General features: G+C 39.9%; 2 protein-coding genes across 10 annotated transcripts in view; both read right to left on the minus strand.

Annotated features, from left to right (window-relative positions):
* The window catches only part of LOC116712074 (NACHT, LRR and PYD domains-containing protein 3-like), a 1,065,068-nt gene that overhangs the window by 996,410 nt on the left and 41,233 nt on the right, over positions 1-27,425 (minus strand). The gene's annotated exons all lie outside the window — the stretch shown is intronic.
* On the minus strand, positions 1,820-27,070 carry dipk1c (divergent protein kinase domain 1C). 3 transcript variants are annotated; one of them, XM_032552007.1, is made up of 10 exons: positions 26,528-27,070; positions 25,448-25,612; positions 24,471-25,252; positions 8,447-8,650; positions 7,353-7,406; positions 7,111-7,286; positions 6,536-6,824; positions 4,199-4,363; positions 3,007-3,081; positions 1,820-2,404 (listed from the first exon to the last, which is right to left on the minus strand). In XM_032552007.1, exons 3-10 carry the CDS (start codon positions 24,699-24,701, stop codon positions 2,213-2,215), a joined length of 1,386 nt encoding a protein of 461 aa, XP_032407898.1. In that variant the 5' UTR covers positions 24,702-25,252; positions 25,448-25,612; positions 26,528-27,070; the 3' UTR covers positions 1,820-2,212. The 3 variants fall into 3 exon arrangements, with proteins under 3 accessions (XP_032407898.1, XP_032407897.1, XP_032407896.1); XM_032552006.1 differs by having other exon boundaries at positions 25,366-25,612; XM_032552005.1 differs by lacking the exon at positions 25,448-25,612.

The raw sequence follows: 27,425 nt of genomic DNA on the forward strand, positions 1-27,425 counted from the left end.
CTCGGAGCCTCAGCAGAACCTGAATCGGTTCTGTCTCAGTTTTTCCTCTTGTTTTTAGTTTCCAGTCTGTTTTTCCTCAGCGTGTCGTCGACCCGCACATGGAGCGCATTAGCCGCCGCAGCGCAGCGCCGCAGGACGCTCAGCGCTGAAATCCACTCCTCAGATGTTTGGTTCTGGTTTGTGGTTCACATAAAGTCCAGTCGGTTCTGAATGAAAGCCTTCAGGCTCGAAAGGCTTCGTGTTCCGACCCGTTCAGAGAGAAAAGCTGGAAATGATCTCAGTCCTGATGGTCGGTGTTGCCATGGCAGCGTCTCCAGTGTGACCTCATAGGTTTAATATTTGTGTCCTGATTGATAAAGTGAGGAGACTCAACAAACCAGCACCCCACAGACAGACGCTGTGATTTGTGCTCCAGTTCTGACCAGCATCTTCTGCCAGCAGCAACAATCAGTTTCTGATTCGCCTTTAAAACCCAAATTATTTACAGATGTAAAATTCATTCATTCAGATGAGACGTTTCTAAACCTCTAAAATGATCCAACAATTTAAACCCTGATAAAAAACAGATTTATGATCTTATCAATAATTATTGGAGGAATATTTAGATCCTTCTAGCAGCTGAGCTGCCGTCTCCAGGTTTCTTCTGGTTGTTTTATTTTTGGGGAACGTTTTTCACCTTCGCTCTGATCTTTATCTTCCTCCTCATCATCAGATCCAGGACTCTGGAATATTAATATTGTTATTAATTAATAAGAAACATGATCAAAGTTTCAATCTTCCAGTTTTACTCCAGTTTATCCTCCGACCAGCAGGAACCTGGAACCTGGAACCAGGAACCTGGAACCTGGAACCAGGAACCTGGAACCTGGAACCTGGAACCCTGGAACCAGGAACCAGGAACCTGGAACCAGGAACCAGGAACCTGGAACCAGAAACCAGGAACCTGGAACCTGGAACCTGGAACCTGGAACCGTTTGTTTCCCAAAAAGCATCAAAATCAAATGTTTTGCTTCATTTAGGGCTAAAATGTTTTAATATTTGTGTTACTGTGTCTTAGTTTTTATTTGATGAACTAATTATTCTTATAGAGAGAAACTTGTTAAATAAATTGTATTTGAACTTTGTTGCCTAGAAAGTAAAAAATTAACAGAAAACCATAAAAACATTTTAATTTTAACATGAAACTCATCCAACCTCCAACTGAGATTATTTTATTTTAAAACAAACTTTAGTTTCTTTTATTAATTTTTTTTAATTTACAGGCAAATATCCTCAAATAAACACAAATATGATCAAATTCCTGTGGAAATAAATGAGTTTTTGGTGAAATTTAGTTGGATTTTTTTCTTTGCTAATATTTTATGGACGACAAACAGAAAAATGTTTTAACATCGAATCTATTTATTAAGCAAAGAAACATTTTATTTAATAACATTTTATTTAATAAGTTTTGCAGAAGCTAAAAATGTTTTATTTTCTCCTTAAATGAGAAAAAGTGAATAAATCTCACTGAGACCAACGGGTCGGAGCAGAACCTGGTAACGAGTCGCCAAACAGGAGCCAACGGGCTTTTCTTCTGTTGCCATGGTTACCGGCTTGATGACGAGGAGGAGGGGGCGGAGCCTAATCGTTACCAAATTCTGCTTTAAGAAGAAAATCCTGCAGGATCCAGAACAGGTTCAGTTCCCAGATCCATTAAAATCACAATAATTTTTATAAACCGTCTATTTACATATTTACACTCCGATGAACAAGAAGCTCATTACAAACAAGAAACCATCAGAACCCGTCCGGTTCTGATCCGTTCTGGTTGTTTGACTACATTTGTTTCCAAACCACCAACATCTGATTTTGAAACAGTTTGTAAAATATCTGGGATTATTTTGTAAACATTATTAATATTATTTTGTAAATATCTGGGATTTTCTCTGCAGATCAAACTAAAGTTCCTCCATGTTGGTGAAAACGACCAGAACTTCAGAACATTTAGATTGGAACGTTTATCCAGACTTTCTGGATCAGATCTGACCGGTTGGTGTCCTGATGAGGTTCTGATGTGATGACGAGGTTCTGATGAGGTTCTGATGTCATGACGAGGTTCTGATGAGGTTCTGATGTGATGACGAGGTTCTGATGAGGTTCTGATGAGGTTCTGGAACAGTTGTCTTCAGAACAGTCCGATCATCATGAAGGATGTTTTGTTTGGTTCCTCTCAGAAGTTCAGCGCCGTGTGGACGTGCTCCGCTTCGTCTTTTGTCCACTTCCTGTCCTCAGGAGCCACTTCCTCCTGCAGCAGGGCTCTGAGGACGGCCAGGAGGCGCTGATGGACCCTGCGGGCTCCGCCCTCGTCGCCGGCGCCGCCGTCGGTCTCGGAGCAGTCCTGCACGGCTCGCTGCAGCTCCACCTGTTCAACCAAACAGCCAAAATCATCTGATGTTCGTCACCAGAGGAAAGTTTTAGACGAACCACTAAGATACCAGCAGTGACCTTTAGGTGGCGCTAAAATGTTTTATTAACCTGCAAACAACAGGAAGAAGATTTGATCTAGTTTTTATAATAAACCAATGAAAACTAAATCTTTCACTTTGGGAGCCAAACGTTGCAGAAACGACACAAAATAACTTTTTATTGCAAACATTTGACCTTCATGTTCATCATGGCAGAAAAACTTTACAAACTACAGACTGGAGGATAATCTGTAAATAATCTGTAAATAATCTGTAAATAATCTGTACATAATCTGTACATAATCTGTAAATAATCTGTAAACTGGGGGATTAAATATGAACAAATATCTAAATATTACAGATTCATTTCAAACAATACAGTCAACAATTCAAATGTGAAAACTGCACAATATTAGTAAAAGTTTAATTTTAGATTATAAAATCTCTTTTTCTCAGTTCTCTTGTTTTAATTTATTAGTTTTATTTTTATCTTACTGACTCTCCTCTTTTAGTGGAAGTGAGAAACAGAAGTGAATAAAAGTCCATTTTCCAGCCCCACCTGCAGGGGGAGCCCTGCTTTGGCCCCCAGAACGGTGGGAGAAAACCAAGGCCTGAAGATTTTCTCACAAATCACCTGGAACAGAAGAAAACAGGAGAAATGATGAAAATATGATCCAAAAACAAACAATAAAAAACAGAAAATCTGATGAAAGTCAAACAATAAAGACATCAGATGAAAAATCATCTGAGACGCAGCAAAACTTTCAGAAAAACAAAACCGTCTTTCTGAAAAGAGATGATTGGCAGAGGTCAAAGGTCAACCTGAGCAGACCCTGTGGAGTGTCGGCCAATCAGAGAGCAGCTTGTCAGTGACCTTTCATCAGGACCCGTCGTCACTCAGCTGCTTCTTCTTCTCCTCTTTCTCTCTTTGTTCTTCGGTTTCATATAAAAGATTTTAGATTTTTTATAATGTTCATTTATCAACTTTTTATTTCCTATGAAATAAAGAAGCTGTTTAAAAATGTTTTGTTTTGTTTCAAACTATTTAAATAATTTATCTTTAAATCTCAGTAATTATTTATGAACTTTTCTTTTTTTCCCATCATTTCGTTCAAACAGTTTTTCTCCTCGTATGAAAACTGATATCTGATATCGGAGACATTTGATCGGCGGCTTGACGACAGGCTGTCCTCCTGTCGTCATGACGACGATGATGGTGATGATGGCGATGAAGATCTGAGGCCTTTCAGACCAAAAGGTCTCAACCAGACGACCTATGAACTTTCCTCTTAATTTGTTTTAAACATACATTATTATTTATTAATATTTAATTTATTTTCAGGTTTATAATTAAAACATTTATTTCTATCTAACAATACTGTATTTACGTTATAAAGTCAAATTATTCTTCCATAATTCATCCCAGAGACAATAAGCAGAAGAAAATCAGTATTTTATTATAAAATACATCAATAAAAATATTTAGCAAGAATAAAATTCATGTTATGTTAAAACCTGAAAATGCTTGAAGTTTTATAATTTTTCTTTATATTTAACTATTCACTTAATTAAAATGAATCTAAAGTTTCAAAGTGTCATAAATAATAAAGATAATTTCATAATTTTATTTCATAAATTGGTTTTTTTTCAGCTGAGAAATTCCCAGGATAAAAACTTCGTTTTATTCAGTGTAAGAAAAAGTTTTTCTGAATTTCAGAATCTGTTTCTGAGACGTTGCGGTGACCTCTGACCTGCAGGTTGGTGTTGCGGCGCCGCGGGCTGCAGCGCCGCCGCTGCGCCTCACACCTGGACCAGCAGTCGAAGAAGTTACAGTCGTCGTCGCTGCTGCAGTTCTGCTCCAGGATGTCCCTCATCTTGGGCTCGAAGAACGCCATGTCCACGTCGATGGCCACCACCTGCAGGTCAGGAGGTCAGGAGGTCAAACGTATCCACACACAACCACAAACACTGCAGTGATGATGCAAAATGATGAGAAATATGAAGCTAAAAAATCCAAACATAAAAAATTAATTAGCAAAAATCAGTTCAATGGAAACATGTTGGACCAGAACTTTATTTTGAAATATTTTAACCTGGTTAATTTTTATCTAAAGAGGATAAAACATTTTCTGAACATAAAAATAGATTTTCAGTCAAAAAGATCAAAATCTAAAAACATAAATTAATTAATTTGTGAAAACTTTGATTTTGAACTTTTAAACTAACCAGACGTCATTAAAACCTTTTATATTTATTTCTATATTTTATCAGTTTTCTAAAACATTAATAAATTCCTAAACATAAAAAACATTTTCTCAAATGTTCCTAGAACAAATCAGGCATCAGAAATTATGAAAAATCATTTTTAGAGACGAATCTCTAAACTTAATAAAGTTAATTTTAAAACCTTAAACAGAAAATATGAAAATAGAAAAATATTATTTTTGAGACAAACTTTCAAAAAGTTTTCTGTTGTTTTATATATAAAGATTAGTTATTAATTAATAAACATACTTAAATAATTCTTATAATAATATTATTAATAATAATCTTAGTAATTATAATAATTATAATTATAATTATGAATGACCAGAGTTTCAAACACTCCAGTAACTTTAATGTAAAAATTGTCAAAGTGAATTTTAAATTTATTTATAATTAATTGTGGCAACAAAACAACTTTAAAATGTTAAAGTTTAATTAAATTTGTGTAAAATATGATGAACAAATACATTAAATTATTTTAAATCCTGAATTTTTGACAAAATGAAGTGAAGAAAATCTGACTGTAAAATTTTAATGTTAGAATTAAAATAAAAACTTCAAGTCAGAGATTTAATCTGAGAGATTAATAATCTGCTAATAATATTTATCAATATTTATTTATGGTTAAGAATAAACAGCAAATTAAACTTATTTTCCATAAGTAACAATTTACCTGCTTTAAGTTTTTACAGCATGTTAAAATCATTTATTTTGGGTTTTAATAAATAATAAGTTTAATTTCTGGTCTAAATTAAATCCAGTTCATATTTAAACTGAGAAGGTCTCCTTGTTTCTCCCAGTTCTCCCAGTTCTCCCAGCAGCAGGGAGGAAACAGCGTTCAGCCAGAATTATCGGCTGCAGCTCAGAATCAACTTTATGAAAACTTGACAAAAAGAAAATGATGAAAAATGAGGCAGAAATTTTGTTTATTTTAAACGTTTCTTTTCCTTCCTGCTGATTATTGTTTTAGTTTCATAAGAAAATTTTAGAGATGAACTGTAACTTCATATTCAATCCTTCATGTTTTCATTTCATAAAGTTTGAACTAAAATAAAAAACTTTCCATGTTTCAAAGTTCAAAGTTTATTTTATTTTTATTTTTCTGCCTGAAGCATCAAAAACTCCAGTTTCATAAAATCTTCCAGAAATATTTCACTGTTAGTAAAGAACAGATTTTATTTTCCATGTTTGGATAAAAATAGAAATTTCTCAGATTTTTCTCCACATCTGGAAACATTTTAAAAAACATCTGCAGGTTTTTCCTCTGATTAAAGTTTGAAGCTCAGATTCAAATTTTTAATATTTTCTTCTCTGAAATGTGATTTTGTTTCTGTTTCTGAAAAACTGCAGGAATTATTTTATAATAAAACTTTTGTCACAACGTCTGAAAGCAAAAGGATTTAAACTTTAAGACAAAAATCATTAAAGATCATATTTTATTATGAACATTAAAACTGTGATTTAACGTGATTTAATGTAAATTCATTAATAACTGAACAGTTTTAATGATTTAACTTTAAAACAGTTTAGATTTTTATTTTTGTAAATGTTTACTTGTTATTATTAATAACCTGCATTTTTATCTGAAAACTTTATAATTTATAATTTAATCTTTAACTCATAAATTTATTCAGAGTTTTTTTAAGTGAAAATCTGGATTTTAAACTTTAAGCCAATAAATTCACATTCAGCTGATATTTTCTGATTAAACCAGAACATTAAAGAGTCTTTTATTAATGCTAATAAAGATAATTTATCAATAATAAATATGATTAAAATCCTCTTCGATCCTAACAGAACTTCCTGACCGGACCCAGACTCACCGTCAGATCCTTCCGGACTGCAAAGTTCTCCGGTTTGACGTCACACAGATGCAGTTTGTGAGTGAAGTCGTCGTCGAAGTGCCGGACCATGTCCATGAAGCTCAGCGCGATCCGATGCACCACCAGCCTGGAGCTCCACCGACCAGAACCTCCGGCGTGACCCGGCACCTCGTCCATGGAGAACAGGTTCTGGTCCCAGGCGTGTCCGGCCGACAGGAACTCCACGGCGTAGAAATGGCCGCAGGAGCCCAGAACCTGGGCCACATGGGGGCTGAGGTCCTGCAGAACTCTGGACCCGAAACACAAATTAATGAACTGATTTCATTCTGAAAACGACCAACAGGAGCCCAGAACCAGAACCTGGACCCACTGGGTCACTGGGTTCTCCTCTTCAGTCACTTCCTGTTTTTCTAACTAAATCAATTCAAATCTGAACAAACTGAAAACTCAAACTGAAGAGAATAAAGGATAAATTAAATCTAAAAAGTCTAAACTGGTTCATTCCTGCGTGTTGCCGCCGTCATGGCCGCCATCATGGCCGCCGTCATGGCCGCCATCATGGCCGCCGCCCTCACCTGAGGAAGGTGTACTCCTCCTGCTGCAGCAGGGCCCACAGTGAGCCCAGATCGGCTCTGGAGTAACTTTTCTCTCTCAGCTTCAGTTTCTGCCTCCACAGGCTGGAGCCGTTCCTTCCTCCTCCCTCCTCTTCCTCCTCCTCCTCCTCCTCAGCCAGACCCAGAGAGTTTCTCACCTGAACAACATCACCTGTTCAGGCTGACAGCAGCCAAAGACGGATTATTCAGGTGAGATGACTCACCTCCAGAGTGGCGTAAAGAACCACGTCCAGCGCCGACAGCTCCTCTCCTGCTTCCTGCCGGCAGAAAAAACATTTATTACAAATTCACAAACAAAAACAAGAAACTGATGAGTTTTATTTTGGCTGATAGACAATAATTTAAAATTAGACGATAATTTTAAAGCTTTAAAGTTCAGATAATTAGAACTTCAGATTTAAACACAGAAGATTAAATGAGTCAGAAAACGATTCCTGAAAACAAGAAACGGTGGTGGCAGCATCATGCTGGGGGACAGGAAACAGCAAGATGGACGGAGATAATCCTGAGCCTGGGGTGGATGTGGGTCCAAATGGCCTAGTCAAAGTTCAGATTGTTTCTCCTGAGTTTAATCAACACAGTTCTTGTTTTCAGCCGTTTATTGTGAATATTTATCATAAAATCCCCAAAATGCCGTCAGAACTAAAAATGTGACACAAAACTAAATTAATTCATAAAATAATATTTACACAAATAAAACTAAACTGAACCTCATTACTGAGTCCAGAGGAATAAAACTTTAACTTCTTACAATCAGTTTCTTCAGCTGGATCAAAGTGCGCCCGCCAATTCTTTCCCCGGGCAACACATGGAACCAAACTAAAGTTCCCCCCACATTCGAATTCAAACTCAACTAAAACCAATGAGCATCAACACAAATTTACTAAAACTATCAGATTTATCACTTAATGTTTAAATTAAATAACGTTTAACTAAAACAAACAACTAAAACCAAGAAACCAAGAAACCAGATGCCGTTGCCTTGACGACAGCTGCACTGATGGAGTTTGATCTGTTTTAAAAAACAAAACATCCAGTAAATATTTCTGTTGGTAACAACGACTCTAGACTCTAGACTCCCCCTGGTGGCCTGGAGGATTTCTGCTTCTGCTGTTTCCTGTTTGCAACATTTTTCAGCTGAATTCATTTTTTGTTTTCAGTTTGGATTTTTCATCAGCAGCTCAGTTCACTGCCAGTAAGGCACACGCCACACTTTTCAGATTCCCCTCAGTGTGGGGGTGTGTGTGTGTGTGTGTGTGGGGGGGGGGGGGGGTGCGTGTGTGTGTGTGTGGGTCACCTGGTAGTCCAGGAGGCCCAGCGGCTCGTAGGAGGAGAAGTTCTCCAGTTTGGACTTGAGGATGACCCGGTTTCCCCTCCATCGCGCCTCCATCACCTTCTTTCCGTTCTCGTAGTAAAGGCAGCGCTGATACTCCACCAGGCCGCCGACACACAGATCCTCACACAGATCTCCGCTCAGCGAGCCGCGGCTGAAGTCCAGACACTGAGGAGGGAGGAGGAGACGTTACTGGACCGGTCCAACAGAACCGAGCCGAGCCGGTTGCTGTTTTTACTGCTTCATTAAACATGAAGCCCAGTTTTCCTGACTTCCTGCCGGCGGCCATCTTGTGACTGATGGGATCAGAACCAGCGGCGGGTCTGAGCGGATCATCCTGGTTCCGCTCGGGGATTAGCGGGATAATCGCGGCTCTGCTCACATTCCTACACAAACATCCGACCGCGAGGAGAGAGCCGGAGGTCAAAGGTCAGGTCAGATAAAGGAACCTGAAGCTCCTTCATCTGTCAGCGCCTGATTGGCTGAAGTGGAACTTTAGATAAAGTTTGTTTCAGGGGGACATTAATCTGCAAACACTCAGTCTGGATCAAATCATAAAGTTACAGAAACTTTCCTTCATATTTCTGTCAAGAGTTTCATCAAAACGATTCAAATACACCGAAAAATCGGAGGAAATGTTGATGTAGATGGAAAATTATTACATATGGAAATATTTAAAATAAAATAAAATAAAATAAAATATAATAAAATAAACGATCCTCTGCAGCTGCATAAAGATTAATCTGTAACAAACATCAGAAATATTTTTTCTCAGGAAAGTTCAAAATAAATTACAGTTTTTAGATTTTTTAATATAATTATTTTTATTAAAACATTTTATTTTTCAGAAAAACATTAAATTTTCATTTAATGTTTCATTTGAGCCAAACAGCTGTAGTTTTTATTAATCCATGTATTTATTATATTTAAACAGCAGATGATGTTTCTGTAATTGTTTTAAACCCATTAAATCTCCGTCCAGAACCAGAACTGTTCCCCTGCTCTCCTCCAGAACCAGAACCGGACCCGTTCCCCTGCTCTCCTCCAGAACCAGAACCGGACCCGTTCCCCTGCTCTCCTCCAGAACCAGACCCGTTCCTCTGCTCTCCTCCAGAACCAGAACCGGACCCGTTCCCCTGCTCTCCTCCAGAACCAGAACCGGCCCGCCGCTCGGTGCGGACGCAGCAGAAAGGCGTCTTTGTTCCTCTGCATTCCTTGAAGCCGAGCAGCGAAACATGAAAAGGTTTTAATGACATTCCTGAGAGTCTCAGGAAACCATGAAGCCCTTCAGACTGGAGCTACTGGTTTCTACTGGGACCAAAAGTTTACTGGTTTTAATATTAAACAATCATTTATTGAATCAGCCAATCAGGTGGCAGAAACTCAACATGTTTAAAGGAGTTACTGAAGATGAAGGAGCATCAGAAAGACGAATGAAGGAGCTTTAAAGGCAGCAGGTCAGTTGGTCCAGTTCTGACCACCAGACCAGAACTGTCGGATAAAACCAGGAAACTGAAGCTGGAACCACTCAGACCCTCCAGAACAGAACATTTAAAGGTCCAATTTAAGCTCCAAACAGAATCTGATGGAAACATCATGAAACACGAATCCTTCCTTCACTATCCAGGCTGGTGGAGGTGGAATCATGATGGGGGACATTTTCTAGGTGCATTTAAAGCTGTTTTCCCTCCTGATGGTCCAGTCGACCCGGTTCTACTGGAACCAGAACTTCATGATCTGCTCCACCTCCAGCTGCTGTGGTTCTGACCCAAACCAACCTGTTCCCCTCCTGGCCTGTGGGGGCGCTGCACCAAGAACCACTGAAGGAAACGACACAAAAACATCTGAAGACGCTGAGAGCAACTTCCTTCTTCACCAGATGGAAACAAGATGGAGGCGTCAGATTTTTCTCTTTAGTCTTTGGCTGAAGACCAGGAGCCATTTCTGCTGCTAGCGCTAGGCTAGCACGTTAGCTTTGGTTATATTTACCCAGAATGCCCTGTGCTGTAGTGGACTTCATGCTTGTGGAGCGGGCTCTGGTCCGTTTGGCGTTCACATTCAAACTGAACCCAGACGGAGGTTTGGAGGACCAGAGGTCAGAGGTCAGTTAGTGTTCACGCCTCACAACCGAACTGAACTTTGACTAGACAAGCAGACTGGAGTTGGGTTAATCGGACCGGGTCGGGATGAGGCTCGGGTCTCTTCAGTCCAACAGAATTTTTTCCATCGTTCTTCCTAATAATCCAAACATCCGTTTGGTTCTGACCTGGTTCTGACCTTTGACCTCGGAGGAAACTGAAGTTGAATTAATCAGATGGAGACGCTGGTGATCAATCACTGCTGGCAGGAGGTCAAAGGTCGTGTGCAGAAATTGCTGCAGAGTAAATCAAGGCTCTGGTTGTTCTGAGGAACAATGAACCGATTTTCAGCCGAATGGCCGCGTCGCCACGGCAACGGCACGTGGGCGGGCCGGCTGACCTCGGGTCGGTTCCGTGGGCCGACGGCACTCAGAACCAGGGAGGAAGTTCCCACCGAGCGAACGGCTCCCTGCTGGTTGAACTGGGAATGAAACCATTTAATCCTTTAATCTGGTTCCATTAAATTAGGATTAACCCAACGGTTCTGTTAGAATCTGAATTATAAAGTTTTTCTCCTGATTAATTCACCAAAGATCAAATTCAGAAACTAAACCTGTAAATCTTTAGGAGGAAGGTGACCTGTCCATGAGGTCAAAGGTCACAAAGTCCTGCAGACGGCGAAGCAGAAACAGAACCGTTTCCTGAACACAAACCAGCAAACCGGGTCAGAACCACCGATGAGCCGAGTTTCATGAACCAGAATCAGAACCAGGAGATAAAAACGGATTTTAGTGGAAAAATCCTGACGACTCTGAGCCATACCAGAGGCACCAAACTCTGACACCACTACTTCCTGTTTGGAGCCCAGAACTCACTTCCTGTTTATTCCACATACACTGAAAAAACACAAAACGTGAAAATGTGAAATAATCTTCCAGTGGAACCAGAACTTTCTCAGAAATATTGAGGAATAATTGACTGAAAACAAGATTCTATATTCATCTGAAAAGTTATTTATGTTAGTTTTATTCTATTTCTAGAGTTTAAATATAACAGCAACATAAATTGGATCAAGATATTTGGTAAGATTTTGTGTTTTTGCAGTGCAGGAGTCGAATCAACGCAGCAATAAAACTAAATAATAAAACTTTAAATTATCTTTATGCAACTTTTTGTTTAAAATTCACAATTAGATGGAGATCAAAATACAGCATCTACCTATCATATATCTATCTATCTATCTATCTATCTATCTATCTATCTATCTATCATATATCTATCTATCTATCATATATCTATCTATCTATATATCTATCTATCATATATATATCTATCTATCTATCATATATCTATCTATCATATATCTATCTATCTATATATCTATCATATATCTATCTATCTATCATATATCTATCTATCTATATATCTATCTATCTATCATATATCTATCATATATCTATCTATTTATCATATATCTATCTCTCTCTGCTGATATTTCATATTTTCTTCCTCATCTTGTTTCGTTGCTTCAGAGAGAATCGTTGAGCTGCTGTCCGCCCGGCGCCGTTGGACCCGCGGGCCTCTTCCTCTTCCTCTTCTTCTTCTTCTTCTTCGTTGGTATGCAGCCTGATGCCCGACTGTTTCATCTGTCCTCCGTCTCTCTGACCTTCTGCTGCGAGGATGAATACAGATCAGGCAGCCGAGACGCAGCAGGACTTTCTGCTTCACTGATGAACACATTAATCTGAAGCTGATGAACACATTAAAATCCTCCTGCAGAAACTCATTTTGCATTATTTAGTTTTGTCTGTTTTTGCTCTGATTGAAAAACATTTTTTCTTTTTTCTCGTCGGAATCAGAGATGAATTAAAATCTGAACCTGAAAATCGTGAAAAGTGGAGAAAAATAATCTGCAGCTTCTGGATCCATCAGATTAAAGCAGCAAAACATTTAAACTGCAGCAGATTCAACCAATTAAACATTAATTAAACATTAATTAAACATTAATTAAACATTAATTAAACATTAATTAGACATTAATTAAACATTAATTAAACATTAATTACTGATTAGTAATAAAAAGAGGTTCTGGTTCCTCTGGATGATTTTTTCATTTCAAACAGGAAGAATAACTTGTTAAAAACCAGAACCTTCCAGAACCCGGATGAACAAACAGCGGTTCTGGAAGGTTCTGAAAGATTCTGGAAGGTTCTGGAAGGTTTTGGAAGGTTCTGAAAGGTTCTGGAAGGTTCTGGAAGGTTTTGGAAGGTTCTGGAAGGTTCTGCAGGTTAAACTGAAGGTTTTAAGGAACCAATCAGAACCAGCTGTCTGGGTTCAAACAGGGTCGGTTTTAAAGGTTTTTCAGCAACATGGCCTCCAGCATAATGCATGCTGGGAGACGCAGTCCGTCTGTCGACTGAACCGAGTCGACATGATCCGATCCGTCTGTGAAAATGGTTCCTGTGGATTTCATCAGGACTTCAGACCCAAAGAGGAAAATATATTTTATTATTATTGTTACTGAATTATTGGGACGTTTGGACTTGATGTCGTCCTGATGATGCCTGAATAATAATATTTATTGTTTGTTATGAAGTAAAACGGTAAAGAGATTAAAATGTCATAACATGAATAATATAAATTATTCATTGTTTTCTCTGGTTGATGAACGTCAACGTCTCGTCGCTTTGTCCTCCAACATGGCGGACAGGAAGTCAGAGACAACCACATCCTCAGTGTTTATTAACAATAATAATAACAATAACAATAATAATAATAATAATAATCTGAAGGTCAAATGTGAACAAGATGAAATCTGTTCATTCAGACTCTGCAGCTTTAAGCCTGAAGATACTGAATTACAACCTGCTCTGCATGACCCCGCTCAGTTAAACAGGATGAATCTGTTTCTAAACGACCTGAAGGTCAAACATTCAGGCTGCAGCAGCAGCAGCAGCAGCTGCAGCAGCAGCAGAGGTCAAAAAGACTCGGACGGCGCTCCGATCGCCTGACGGGTCAGGAGCTCCTGCAGCGACTAAATAAATATATGAAACATGATGATGAACAGAAAAGATTCATAAAGGACAGATGAAGCATCAGCAGCAACACAAACAGTTTAAAAATAAAACTGCAGCTGAAACTGAAGCAAATATTTGGATCTGAGTCAAACCAGGAAACAGAAAAGCTTCAGTTTCAGATTCTTCAAAGACCAGAAACGTTTCTGCAGCCGGAGATAAAAATAAAATCACAGAAGATTCTCCGACTCAGACGGGCAGAAAATAAAGACAAAAATCTGCTTTTATTGACGCCTTTAATAAAGATTCAGATGAATTTAAGTTTCTGAAACTGGAAGGTGAAATAAATCATTTCTTATCCATGTTTTTAATTTGACTTAAAGTTCATAAAAAATATCGAATGAAGCAAAACTTGCTGAACATAAACTCACTTCCTCCAGACAAAAAAACTAAGATTTCAGAATAAAACCAAAATACATTTGATCTTTTGGACCTAAATGGATTTTCAGCTCCTGTTTCTACACAAATCAAACTTTTATGAAAATAGTTCAGATAAACAGAAAAAATCTCCAGATTTGATTCAGATCTGAAAGTTTTTCTTCTGGTTTTCTAAGGAAATAAAAACAGAAAGAAATCAGAAATCTGTGAATGTTTGAAACCATGTGAATTTATTCACAGGAAATATCCAAACATTATGATCGATATTCATATTTAACCCCAACAAACAGAATCTGGTTAAAGTTTCTCGTGTTTCTTCTGTTTTTCCTCTGTCCTGTTTTAGTCCTGTTCCAGTTTTTCCTCGGTCCGGTTCCAGTTTTTCTTCGGTCCGGTTCCAGTTTTTTGGTCCGGTTCCAGTTTTTCTTGGTCCTGTTCCAGTTTTTCTCGGTCCGGTTCCAGTTTTTCTTCGGTCCGGTTCCAGTTTTTCTTCGGTCCGGTTCCAGTTTTTTGGTCCGGTTCCAGTTTTTCGGTCGGTTCCAGTTTTTCTTGGTCCGGTTCCAGTTTTTCCTCTGTCCGGTTCTAGTTTTTCTCGGTCCGGTTCCAGTTTTTCCTCAGTCCGGTTCTAGTTTTTCTCGATCCGGTTCCAGTTTTTCCTCAGTCCGGTTCCAGTTTTTCTTCGGTCCGGTTCCAGTTTTTTGGTCGGTTCCAGTTTTTCTTGGTCCTGTTCCAGTTTTTCCTCTGTCCGGTTCCAGTTTTTCTTGGTCCGGTTCCAGTTTTTCCTCTGTCCGGTTCTAGTTTTTCTCGGTCCGGTTCCAGTTTTTCCTCGGTCCGGTTCCAGTTTTTCTTTGGTCCGGTTCCAGTTTTTGGGTCCGGTTCCAGTTTTTCTTGGTCCGGTTCCAGTTTTTCCTCTGTCCGGTTCCAGTTTTTCTTCGGTTCGGTTCCAGGCTTTTGGTCCGGTTCCAGTTTTTCCTCGGTCCGGTTCCAGTTTTTCAGTCCGGTTCCAGTTTTTCTCGGTCCGGTTCCAGTTTTTCAGTCCGGTTCCAGTTTTTCTCGGTCCGGTTCCAGTTTTTCTTCGGTCCGGTTCCAGTTTTTCAGTCCGGTTCCAGTTTTTCCTCGGTCCGGTTCCAGTTTTTCAGTCCGGTTCCAGTTTTTCTCGGTCCGGTTCCAGTTTTTCTCGGTTCTGTTGGACTTTCCAGGACTGAAGTGTTTCTGCTGATTCCTGCTTGTGTCTGTGTGAGCAGGATGATTATTGTTCTGATCACAGATTCTGATTTCTGAAACGTTTTGGCTGAAGGAGTCGATCTGCCTGCCAACTCGTTTCTCCTCTAATGAATTAAATTAAATTTCTCTCTCTTGTCTTTTTATCTGCAGATCGATTCCAATTCTGTCCTGTTTGGCTCCGGTCCGGTTCTGGACGCTTCGTCCAAATCGGCTCGTTGGATTTGATTGATTCGTCTCACCTTCGGTTCCCTGACGGACGGACGGACGGACGGACGGACGGACGGACGGACGGACGGATCCTTTCACAGTTTAAAGACTCGACTTTCCTCCAGAAAAATGAAAAACTTTTCACTGAATTAAATCCTGACAGAAAAGATTCAAGTTTCCACAAACAGATTTTTATCCAAATTCATCCCAGGTGAGACATCCAGGTGGTTCAGAGAAAGTCAGGGATGGAAAACATCACCATCATCATCATCACCATCATCATCCTCAGCTGCAGAAGGTCTAGTCAAAGTAATGTCACCCAGTGACTCTGATTTGAGGTCAACAGAGTGAAACTTGTTTCCAGTGACGCTGATGTTCATTCAGAGGCCCATTGGGTCGACCGGGTTCCTCTGATGGATTTGAACCAGACGGGCTGGAAGCTCCTGATTGGTTCCGGTTCTGGTAGCGAAGCAGCAGAAACATTCTGATTGGTTCCAGATGATCTGCAGGGTTTCCTCTCAGCTCGCTGCTGGGAAACGAATCTGATGCGACTTCAGATAAAACTGTTTCTGACAGAAACTCAGGAAATCATTTTCTCAAAGTTAATGACAAGAGAAGCTTCAATCATTTCAGTTTGTTTTAGAAAATGACTTCAAAACACAAATATGAGAAGAAACAATTAATGATATGGATGTTTTTGTTGGTTCCAGATAAAAACAGATAAAATGTTCAGACTGAAACTTTTCATCATTTCTACCAGGATAAGATTCAGTTGATTCAACATGGAGACGATCTGGAAGTAAAACAGGAAACAGATTTACAGAGGATTGACTCATATCCACACATTATTCTGGATTATAACTCAAAACTGGATTATAACTCAAAACTGGATTATAACTCAAAACTATCCATGGAATAAATCTCAGTTTGTTGATCATATTTAATGTGTTTTAAGGAAGGTCTTCATGGAGCCTCTGATCCTCCAAACAGAAAGGAGTCATGATGATGATGATGATGGTGATGATGGTGATGATGATGATGATGATGGTGATGGTGATGGTGGTGATGATGATGATGATGATGATGATGATGATGATGATGATGATGATCCTGAAACTCTGAGATGTTTGATCCAGGACGATTCACCAGATGAAACTTTTCCTTCTTAGATCTGATCTCAGATTCTCCGTTTGCTTCGACGTGAAACAGAAACAGAAACAGAAACAGAAACAGAACGACTCGGTCCGGTTCCACATGAACCCTCAGCTGCTCCTCAACAGGATCCGACCCAGAAACCAGCGGGAGACAAACTCCTTCCTGTTACCAGGCCTGCATTGCATTGTGGGAAACGGTCGAGAAACGAACAAACTGTTTGTTTCATAAACTTAAAGCAACTTTGAAACTTCTCTCAGATTCATCCTGTTTACGTCTCCGATCATTTAAACCAAATAAAAACCAGAAACAAACTAATTCTCTGATTTTTCCATCAGGAAATAAAAATCTACTTCCTGTATCTGATATTTACTTCCTGGTTCATTTTTACTCACATTCAGACTGAAACTAATAACTAATAACTACCAACGGTTCTCATCCGGTTAGCAGTTAGAGGTTCTGCTCCTCTGAGTTTTATCTTTGTGAAATTAATTCAAACCACCAGAAAAATCTACAAGTTAAATTCAACAACAGTTTTAAATTTTAAAACATCCAGAGGATAAGTTTATTTCTGTTTTATTTATTTTAAATAATCAAGATCAACTGATTTTATTAGAAGAAAACTGAAGATTCAGATCCTCAAACTAACTTTAAATCATTTTAAATAAATCAGAAATTAACTATTAATCTGTGGATGTTTCTCTGTTTCTCAGCTCCGTACAGAAAGTTCTGGTCCAGCCTGACAGAACCAGCAGCGACGGTTTCCAGTTCAGGAACAATCACAGCCACGTTAAAAACGAAGGAGGTCATAAAAAAGTTGCATGGAGCCATAAATAGGCAGAGGAATGCAAACGGCAGGCGGAGACAAGTCGGATCCCAGAGACCGGATCAGAGGAAGAAGCAAACGTACAGAAATCTGACCCAACACAGAAAATACCAAAAAGTACCAAAAATACAAAAGAAAATACAAAACATACCAAAAATATACTAAAGCATACCAAAAATACCGAAAAAATATCAAAATATACCAAAAATACCAAAACATACTAAAAATACCAAAAATACCAAAAATACCAAAAAAATATCAAAAATACCAAAAAATATCAAGAAATACAAATATATACCAAAAAATACCAAAATATACGAAAACATACCAAAATATAACAAAATATAACAAAAAATACAAAAAAATACCAAAACATACCAAAAATTACCAAAAACACCAAAATATACCAGAAATACTAAAAAATACCAAAAATACCTACAAAATATCGAAACATACCAAAAATTACCAAAAACACCAAAACATACCAAAAATACCAAAAATACCAAAAAATACCAAAATATACTAGAAAATACCAAAAATACCAATAAAACATACCAAAAAATACCAAATATACCAAATTCTACCAAAAGTACCAAAACAAACCAAAACAAAGGTCCTGAAACAGAAACAGAAACAACGACAGACCATATGAGACGGATTCACCGGATCGGCTTCAGAAAAAATCTCATCTCCTAAAACATTTTAAACTTCTTTGTTCAGACGAACCAGAAGAAAAGAGAAATTTATGAAACCATGAAGTTTCCAGGAAGCATTTATGAGTTTATGACAAACATCTGAACATTATTTGTTGTTTTTATTTATTTCATCTACTAACTGAGAGCTGAAGTTATGACAGGATGATTTTATGATTCACTCATCCAGATCAGATCTACATTTCTAGAAGTTGACTCATTAACATCAGATTTTAAATGCAGAAGACTGTGTGGTTCTAACATGAGTTCATTTCAGATTTCTCATCAATAGAATCAAAGATCAATTCTGGTTTATTGGTGGAATAATAGCAGGAACATAGATAATAACGGGGTGCTGATATTTGGTTTTGTATGTATATGTGTGTGTGTGTGTGTGTGTGTGTGTGTGTGTGTGTGTGCGTGTGTGTATGTGTGTGTGTGTGTGTGTGTGTGTGTGTGTGTGTGTGTCTGTGTGTGTGTGTGTGTGTGTGTGTGTATCTGAAACAGAAGAATCTATAATCTATAAAGATGCATATTAATAGCCAAAAACAGCAACACATAGACACAGGATGAAAATGGCCTGTAGTACCACAGAAATCCACTGGAGGCACCATAACAGCACACATGGATTATTGGTCAAATGCAATAAACATAGAAAAGATAAAAACTGTCAGAAAATATGAATTAATAATAAATTTCCCCATATATTAATATAATGACAATATATCTGGCAAGTATAAAATAGAACAGGAGTTATTATAAATAAACTCTTTTATTATCGATATTCAGAGAAACATGAGGATCATTTCACCTCCTGGGATAATAACTGACATAAACACAAATATCAGACATGAAAATGTAAACTTACAAAATAAAAACTCTCTCAGGTTTCATTCACACGGGATTAAGGGAGGATTGATGGTGGATGTTGGTTTTATGCCACAGAGAACAACTTGCACTTGCATCATGGGTAATGTAGTGCTAAACGAACGGACGGACTTTTAACATTAAAAGAATATTAAAAGTGATCATTATTAAAATTGTTGGGGGTGGGGCGTGGTGGTGCAGTGGTTAGCGCGACCCAGTCCTGGACGTGGCCGTCGCAGGTTCGATTCCCGGCCCGGCGACCTTTGCTTCATGTCTTCCGTCTCATTACTGTCAATTAACTATCAAATAAAGGCCTCTTTAAAAGAATTAAATAGTTCGGGTCGGTAAGGACCAGTTAGCTCCAGTGGATCGACTCTTTAGCCGTTCAGACCTGAGATCAGTTTGGAGGATCCAGACTGAGGAGATTCTGGACCAGAATCCTCCAGAACCGAACCGTTAAACAGGAAACATGTTGGTTCTGTGACGTTTCCAAAGAGATCAAATGTTTGAATGAAGGAAATAAAACAGATTTTTCTTCCTCCAGTCCTGGAGGCCCGGTTTCCTGCAGCACCAGAACAGAATAATGAGGCCATGAAGGTTCTGGAGAACCGGTCCACACCAGCAGGAGGCCATGAAGGTTCTGGAGAACCGGTCCACACCAGCAGGAGGCCATGAAGGTTCTGGAGAACCGGTCCACACCAGCAGGAGGCCATGAAGGTTCTGGAGAACCGGTCCACACCAGCAGGAGGAAATGAAACCGTTTGATTCCAGAGTTTTGTACCTGAGGCTCATCTAAAACCTGCAGGACAGCGACTGGAGTTTGACTGCTGTGATCTAGCAGAACGTTGGCAGGATCCTCTGGAGGAACGGATCTGAACGGATCTCCTGATCCTGATCCGGTTTGATTCAGATCCAGTTTGATTCTGATCCGGTTTGATTCTGATCCGGTTTCCTGGTTCTTCCTGCTGTTTCTTCTCGTTGTTTGGCTCCGTTTCCATGGCGAAGCTGCAGTTTGAGCCGTTTCAGGTTGCTGATGGTTTCACTGACGTCTTTCCAAACATTCATCATCATCAGAACCAAAACCCAAACGGATCTCAGGTTTTTCCACTTATCTCTCTGATCACATTTCTGTGAAATGCTGCAGATATGAAACCTAAAGTTCAGGAAGCTGCAGCTGTTTCATCTGATCTGCTTCTAAATCAGATCAGATTCAACATTCAGGTTCTCAGCCTGACAGCAGAACGTCATCTTCATCCTCCTCCTCTTCCTCTCCATGCTTTAACTAGCCACTGAGGCTAAACGGAACCAGAGACCCGACAGGAAACTCAGCTCAGCTTCAGGATGTTTTCATAACCAGGATGAATCTGATAAACCACCAGATAATCTCAGATAATCTCAGATAATCTCAGATAATCTCAGATAATCTGCTGTTTTTAAAACTGAATTTATGCTAAAATGAAAGTTATGCTCAAACAATAATTACACCAAAACAAACTTTTATGCTGAAATGGTTTTTATGATAAACTTGTTGTCATGGTTTCCATTTTACTTTCAGGAGAAAAACTGAATTTCTAGAGTTTGATGCACAAAGAATCTGAGATAAAAACCTCAGAAACCCAAACAGGAGGAGCCGGGCTTCCACAGAACCAGAACCAGAACCTGGTTCTGGTTCTGGTCACCACAGAACCTGGTTCTGGTTCTGGTTGGGCCCGGTGCTATAAATCAGTTTCTTTCAGTGTTTCTGTGGTTCTGATCCGTTTCTCTCAGGTTTCCGCCTGAAGCTTTTTTCCAGACTAACTTGTTACTTTTATGCAAAAGGAAACAAACGAAAGTTTTCAAACATCCATCAGTCGACCCGTTAATCTCCGGCTGACAGAACCGAGACAAGAAGAGACGATTCTTCAGGTCTGAACAAAACCAGCAGCCGAGACAAGCCAGAACCGATCCGGTCTCTAAGCTGACAACCAGCAGAACTCTGAGTCACTGAGGCAACATGAGGCCCGGTGGAAACCAGAACCGCTGCTGCTGACCCGGATCAGAACCGCTGCTGCTGACCCGGATCAGAACTGAGGTTCTGAGGAGAAACATGAAACCTCACAGCACAAAACGGGCCGAACCAAAAACTACACAGGCTGAGAGCCATAAAACCAACAGAGGAAACAGGAAGTGATGGACGGAGGAAACAGGAAGTGGTGGACGGAGGAAACAGGAAGTGGTGGACGGAGGAAACAGGAAGTGGTGGACGGAGGAAACAGGAAGTGATGGACGGAGAAAACAGGAAGTGATGGACAGAGGAAACAGGAAGTGGTGGACAGAGGAAACAGGAAGTGATGGACGGAGGAAACAGGAAGTGATGGACGGAGGAAACAGGAAGTGGTGGACGGAGGAAACAGGAAGTGGTGGACGGAGGAAACAGGAAGTGATGGACGGAGAAAACAGGAAGTGATGGACAGAGGAAACAGGAAGTGGTGGACGGAGGAAACAGGAAGTGATGGACAGAGGAAACAGGAAGTGATGGACGGAGGAAACAGGAAGTGATGGACGGAGGAAACAGGAAGTGATGGACAGAGGAAACAGGAAGTGGTGGACGGAGGAAACAGGAAGTGATGGACGGAGGAAACAGGAAGTGATGGACAGAGGAAACAGGAAGTGATGGACAGAGGAAACAGGAAGTGGTGGACGGAGGAAACAGGAAGTGATGGACGGAGAAAACAGGAAGTGATGGACAGAGGAAACAGGAAGTGATGGACGGAGGAAACGTAGGACTTCCTGAGGAAGTCATGTTTCACTCAGGTCTTGTTTCTCCAGATGAAGCCCAGATCATCATCCCTCCACCACTGTGCTTCACTGCTGGTCTGACCTTTGACCTTATTACAGAAATATTTGGTTAATTCAGATGAAAACTTCTCGATTCAAGAGACAGGAAGTTTCCTCCTTCAGTCTGTCTAAGCAGCCATATTGGTTTGGTGTCTCTCCATCCTGCCAGTTAAAACTTTAACTACAAGCCGGTGGAGGATGCAGAAGCAAAGCATCATGGGAAGTTTTTTGGCTTTATAATGGAAACATCGATTCAGGAGGAGAATCTGAACCAAACTGTTTGTTCTGCAGATTTTCATCATCCTGTGATTTTTTTCTGCCACCTGAAGAATCTGAGAGGAATTAAATGAAAAACTAACGAGATGAAAATCCAGGAACAAATCAGGATAAACGTCAAGAGGAGATTAAAGAAACAGAAGAAACATCTTAGAAAATGAAAAACCAGCAGGAAGGAGGAAAATCGACCCGAACCTGAAGACGAACGAGGAACAGATGGAACAAGGAGGAAGAAAAGAAAATTAAAATGCAGATCAGAAAACGGCTCTGATGCAGCAGCTGGTTGCCGCGGCAACCGAGAGCGCAGGCCGACGGCCCGCAGATAACACATAAGGAGGTCAAATGTTTACCATCAGCGGGACGGGAGCGACCCGGTTCTGATCCAAACCGACTCATCACAACAGGAAACAGGAAACAGAAAACAGGAAACAGGAAACACAAAACAGGAAACAGCAAACCGGAAACAGGAAACAGCAACCAGAAAACAGGAAACAGGAAACAAGAAACAGGAAACAGAAAACAGGAAACAGCACACAGGAAACAGAAAACAGGAAACAGGAAACAGAAAACAGGAAACAGCAAACCGGAAACAGAAAACAGAAAACAGGAAACAGAAAACAGGAAACAGCAAACCGGAAACAGGAAACAGCAAACAGAAAACAGGAAACAGGAAACAAGAAACAGGACACAGAAAACAGCAAACAGAAAACAGGAAACAGCACACAGGAAACAGAAAACAGGAAACAGGAAACAGAAAACAGGAAACAGCAAACCGGAAACAGGAAACAGACAACAGGAAACAGCAAACAGAAAACAGGAAACAGCAAACAGAGAACAGGAAACAGCGAACAGGAAACGGGAAACAGGACACAGCAAACAGAAAACAGGAAACCAAAAACAGGAACCAGCAACCAGAAAACAGGAAACAGGAAACAAGAAACAGAAAACAGGAAACAGCAAACCGGAAACAGAAAACAGGAAACAGAAAACAGGAAACAGCAAACAGAGAACAGGAAACGGGAAACAGGAAACAGAAAACAGGAAACAGGAACCAGCAAACAGGAAACGGGTGTTACATGCCTGGCAGGCTGTTTGTTTCTGTTTCCCCTCCCCCTTTGTTTCTTTACAGGTACTAGGGAAAGCTGGTGTCAATCTCCTCTGATTGATCCTCTTCAACTGTGGGCCAATCAGCATGCAGGGAGGCCTTATTTAAGCAGACCAGCTGGGGAGAGCGCCCGGCTGGCTTTGTTACCTGACGCATGTCTTGTTGCTCTTTGTGTGAAGGTTTGTGGTGGGAGTTAGAGGGCGAGGTAAGTTTGGGGTACCCTGTACATTTCATCACGTAGGTGTTTTTTCTGTTAGATACACTAGGTAAGGAGGTGGGTGCCCCCATGTAAAGTTTTGGTGGAAACTTTTGTTAGATAAAATAAGCAGGGTTTTTGTTTTCTTTTTGTTTCTTTAGTTCAGACGGTAGTTAGGCCCTGTTTTGTTTTATTATTTTCTATGATTTGGCACCCCCCCTAACCGCCCCTTTCTCCCCCACAGTTTGTGTGAGCCTTCCGGGATTTTCGTATCAATAAATCCCTCTTTTTTACAACATTCACCTGGACTCTGTCAAATGATTGTGGCTGTCGTGTTACTCCCCTCCTCATAAAAAGGGGGGGGTATGTAACAACGGGAAACAGGAAACAGGAAACAGGAAACAGGAAACAGAAAACAGGAAACAGGAAACAGAAAACAGGAAACCAAAAACAGGAACCAGCAAACAGAAAACAGGAAACAGGAACCAGAAAACAGGAAACAGCAAACAGGAAATGGCAAACAGGAAACAGGAAACAGCCTCATTCACTGCAGATTTCTGATTCCTACATTTCTACAGATTTCTCATCAATAGATGAGGCAGAAATATGAACCCAAATAATCTGATAAACTATTAAATCATGAATCCAATCAGCTGCTTTGGTTCACAGAGGAAAGAAAATCTGATCAAAAATTAAATATTTTATTCTCAGATCAATTTGTTCCAGAAAACCAGTTTCATTTTACAGCCTGTCCTGATCATTTGGTTCTAATCCATAAAATGTCATAAAGCCTGAAACATTAAAACCGTCAACAGTTCATCTAAAAGTAGAAAATCTGCAGCTGAATCATCAGAACCAGTTAAACTCACTGGGACCAGTCAGTATGAATCCATCTGCTCTGCAGCAAATGGAAACTCGCTGCATTGAAATATAAAATATTTTGTTCATAACCAGCAGAAACAGACAGTAAAAATTAATCTGGACAGAAAATATCAAAGATCAACCAGTGAATGAAAACCTGAATAATCCTCCAATCAGAACCAGATTCTCAGATTAAAAACTCAGATTACAGCAAAGTTTCAAACGTTCATTTACTCACCAGACGCTGCAGGATCCTCTTGCTCTTGTCGTCGGTGCAGAAGTCAGACAGGATGGTCCGGTGGACCAGAACCAGGCCGTTGAGGAAGAGCCAGGATCCGAACCAGAGCAGAGCGAAGAGCAGCGTTCCCCGGCGGGACCAGAGCCGCAGGCCCAACCAGCGCAGCAGGCAGCGTCCGCCGCCGCCGCGCCCGCCGCTGCCTGCACCGCCGCCCGGCGCTCCAGGCACCATGGCAACCAGAGGAAACAAACCAAACTCTCGTCCAACTTCAGAGGAAATTATAATCCCTTAATAAACTGGATGAGCTCAGATTAACAAACTCAGATTAAGTTTTCTGAGCTTTGATATAAATAACGTTGTCATCTGCGTATCGTTGGATTTTAATTCTCCATTTTTCATCTGGTTTTCATGATGTTTTTGTTGCCAAAGTGAAGAAAATCCTCCATGTCCAGAAATTCTTGTTTGTTTTTGTTTCTTCTGCTTTTAATTTGAATAAAATATTTCAGTTTTATTGTAAAACTTTGCTTTGAAACTTGAGAAAACGGAGAAAACGGAGAAAACCCTGTTTGGTGGAAACTGGCTGACCTGTCCATCGTCCAGCAGGAAGCTGAAGTTTTTCCTGCAGAAATGAATCGGTTTCATTTCCAGATTCTTCTGGTTTGGGTACCCTACCCTTCGTCACAGTTCATGTGAAGTTAAAAAACTTTCCACAATAAAAACGACACTAAAGACAAAAAGAAGGAAACGGAGAAAATCCTGGATCTTTTCTTCAGAGGGAGGATCTACAAGGACAGAAAGAGACGAATTATTTCCTCTGACTGAACAAACCAAACATTAACTTTAGATCATTTCTTAGTTTTGGTTCTTCTGGTTTGTTTTTCAGTTTAAATTCAACCTTTAAAGTTTGCAGCAGGTTCATTTCCTCCAAAGTGAATCAAACTCCTCAGTTTTTTCTGAAGCTGCTGAAGAATCCGAACCTTAAACTGGGTCAGGAAACAGCAGGAAACCTTCAGTTTCCTTCCAGACGATCCGATTTAACGCCGAACAGGAAAATGAAACCAGCAGAACTTCGTCTGGTTCCTAAATGGTCCAAACTGGTTCTGTTGAAGACGGGATGGAAACCCGACAGCTGCAGGTTTGATCTGCAGAAACCAAATCAAATAATCCAGAAATTTTTCACATATTTGTTTTTTTGTTACTTTTTTACATCAGTAATAAAATTATTTCTCGTTAATTTATTTCTTTCCATCCAGTAATTTTTAATTTCTGGTTCTTTTTAAAATTTGTTTCACTGAGAAACTTAGAAACTAGTTTAAACTTTTATTTTTTAAGTCGAACATTTTATCGGCTTCAGGAGAAAAGAAACGAAAACGAGATGAAGAAAAAGTTTATGAATCTAAAAACAAAGAAAAACAGAAAATTTAATTATTGGACGGAAATGAAATCTGACGAAGTTTTCAGTTTATGTAATTAATATTCTGTTAATGAATTTAAATCCATTTCACTGATATCAAAAATCAAACCTTTTCCTGAATCTGGATATTTTACTGTTTTTATTCATTCCTTCATGTTTTGATCTTTAAATATATTTTTACTGATTAAATTTTTACTGAAATTCTTTAATGTTTTAATATTAAATTAATGCCGACTTTAATCTGACAGCAGAAATAACTAAAATAGAAAAAGATGAAAAAAAATGTTTTATTCTGTTTGTTTGCTCAGTTTTTATTATTTATTATAAAAAACTGATCAGAGCCTGAAAACATTTATTGATTTTCTGACTTTAATTTTTTAGTTTTATTCTTTTCTTGTTCTGCATCAGTTTTTTATTCACTTTATGTTCAGTTGAAGTTTTTCTGTCTGATTTCATTTTTCTGGTCGAAGGTTCTTCAGAACCGCTGCAGGTCCAGAAGGTCCAGTAGAAAACCTGATAGAATCAAACTTCAGTTCCTCTCAGATTCTTTAACAGGTTTTTTTTAAAGAATTATAAAAACCTAAATCTGGAATCTTCTGTTCGTGTTTTCATCTGCAGGAAGTTTAATCTGGCAGCATCTTACCTTCAGTACCTGGCAGGTAAATCTGATGTTTTCCTTTTTACTCCTAAATGATCCAATCAAGTCAGGAAACCGAACTCTTTACGGTTCTGTTGGATCTGGACGGAAACTCCAGATTTTCTCCTCAGAGTTCAGGAGATGCAGATCAAACTTCCTCCTGATTCCAGAACAAAAACTGAAATAATCTCGTTCCTCACAGAAGATCCGGATCCGTGGATCAGGAATTAAGTCCCGGGATTCCCTGACAGCATCCTGGAGGTTCGGTTCGGTTCGGTTCGTCTCTGCGGACGGGATCAGGGTTTCCTAACCAAACTTCCTAAAGCTCCTTCCTGACGCTGCAGCTAATAAATGATTCTCATCTCCCCTCTGACCCGGAGGAACCCGACCCGGCTGTCCGAACCGCGGCAGCTGGAGCCGCCGGACAGACTGAGATGGTCCCGGGAGAACCGGATCAGAACCAGCTGGACGCGGCGAGGAGAAATAAACCCTGAATCTGGACTGGCAGGCGGATCCAGCAGCTCCTGTTCCTCCTCCTCCTCTGACGCTCCTCTCTGGGGAGCAGAGTGTGTGTGTGTGTGTGTGTGTGTGTGGGTGTGTGTGTGTGTGTGTGTTTGTGTGTGTGTGTGTGTGGGTGTGTGTGTGTGTGTGTCGCTCAGGCTTGTTCCTGCAGCCTCATTCCTGCCTCTGTTGCTTCTTACAGAAACTAAAGATCTGCAGGTTCCGTTTCTCCTGCAGGAAGTTTCCAGCTCCGCGTTAAAACCCCGTTACCATGGCAGCAGGTCTCACCAAATTAAAAGCTCTCCAATCATCTGTCTCTGTCCCACACACACACACACACACACACACACACACACACACACACACACACACTAATAGGGGTGTGTTGGTTGAAATCCCAGTA

The sequence above is a fragment of the Xiphophorus hellerii genome, chromosome 21, assembly GCF_003331165.1.
Source record: "Xiphophorus hellerii strain 12219 chromosome 21, Xiphophorus_hellerii-4.1, whole genome shotgun sequence".
Taxonomy (NCBI): domain Eukaryota; kingdom Metazoa; phylum Chordata; class Actinopteri; order Cyprinodontiformes; family Poeciliidae; genus Xiphophorus; species Xiphophorus hellerii.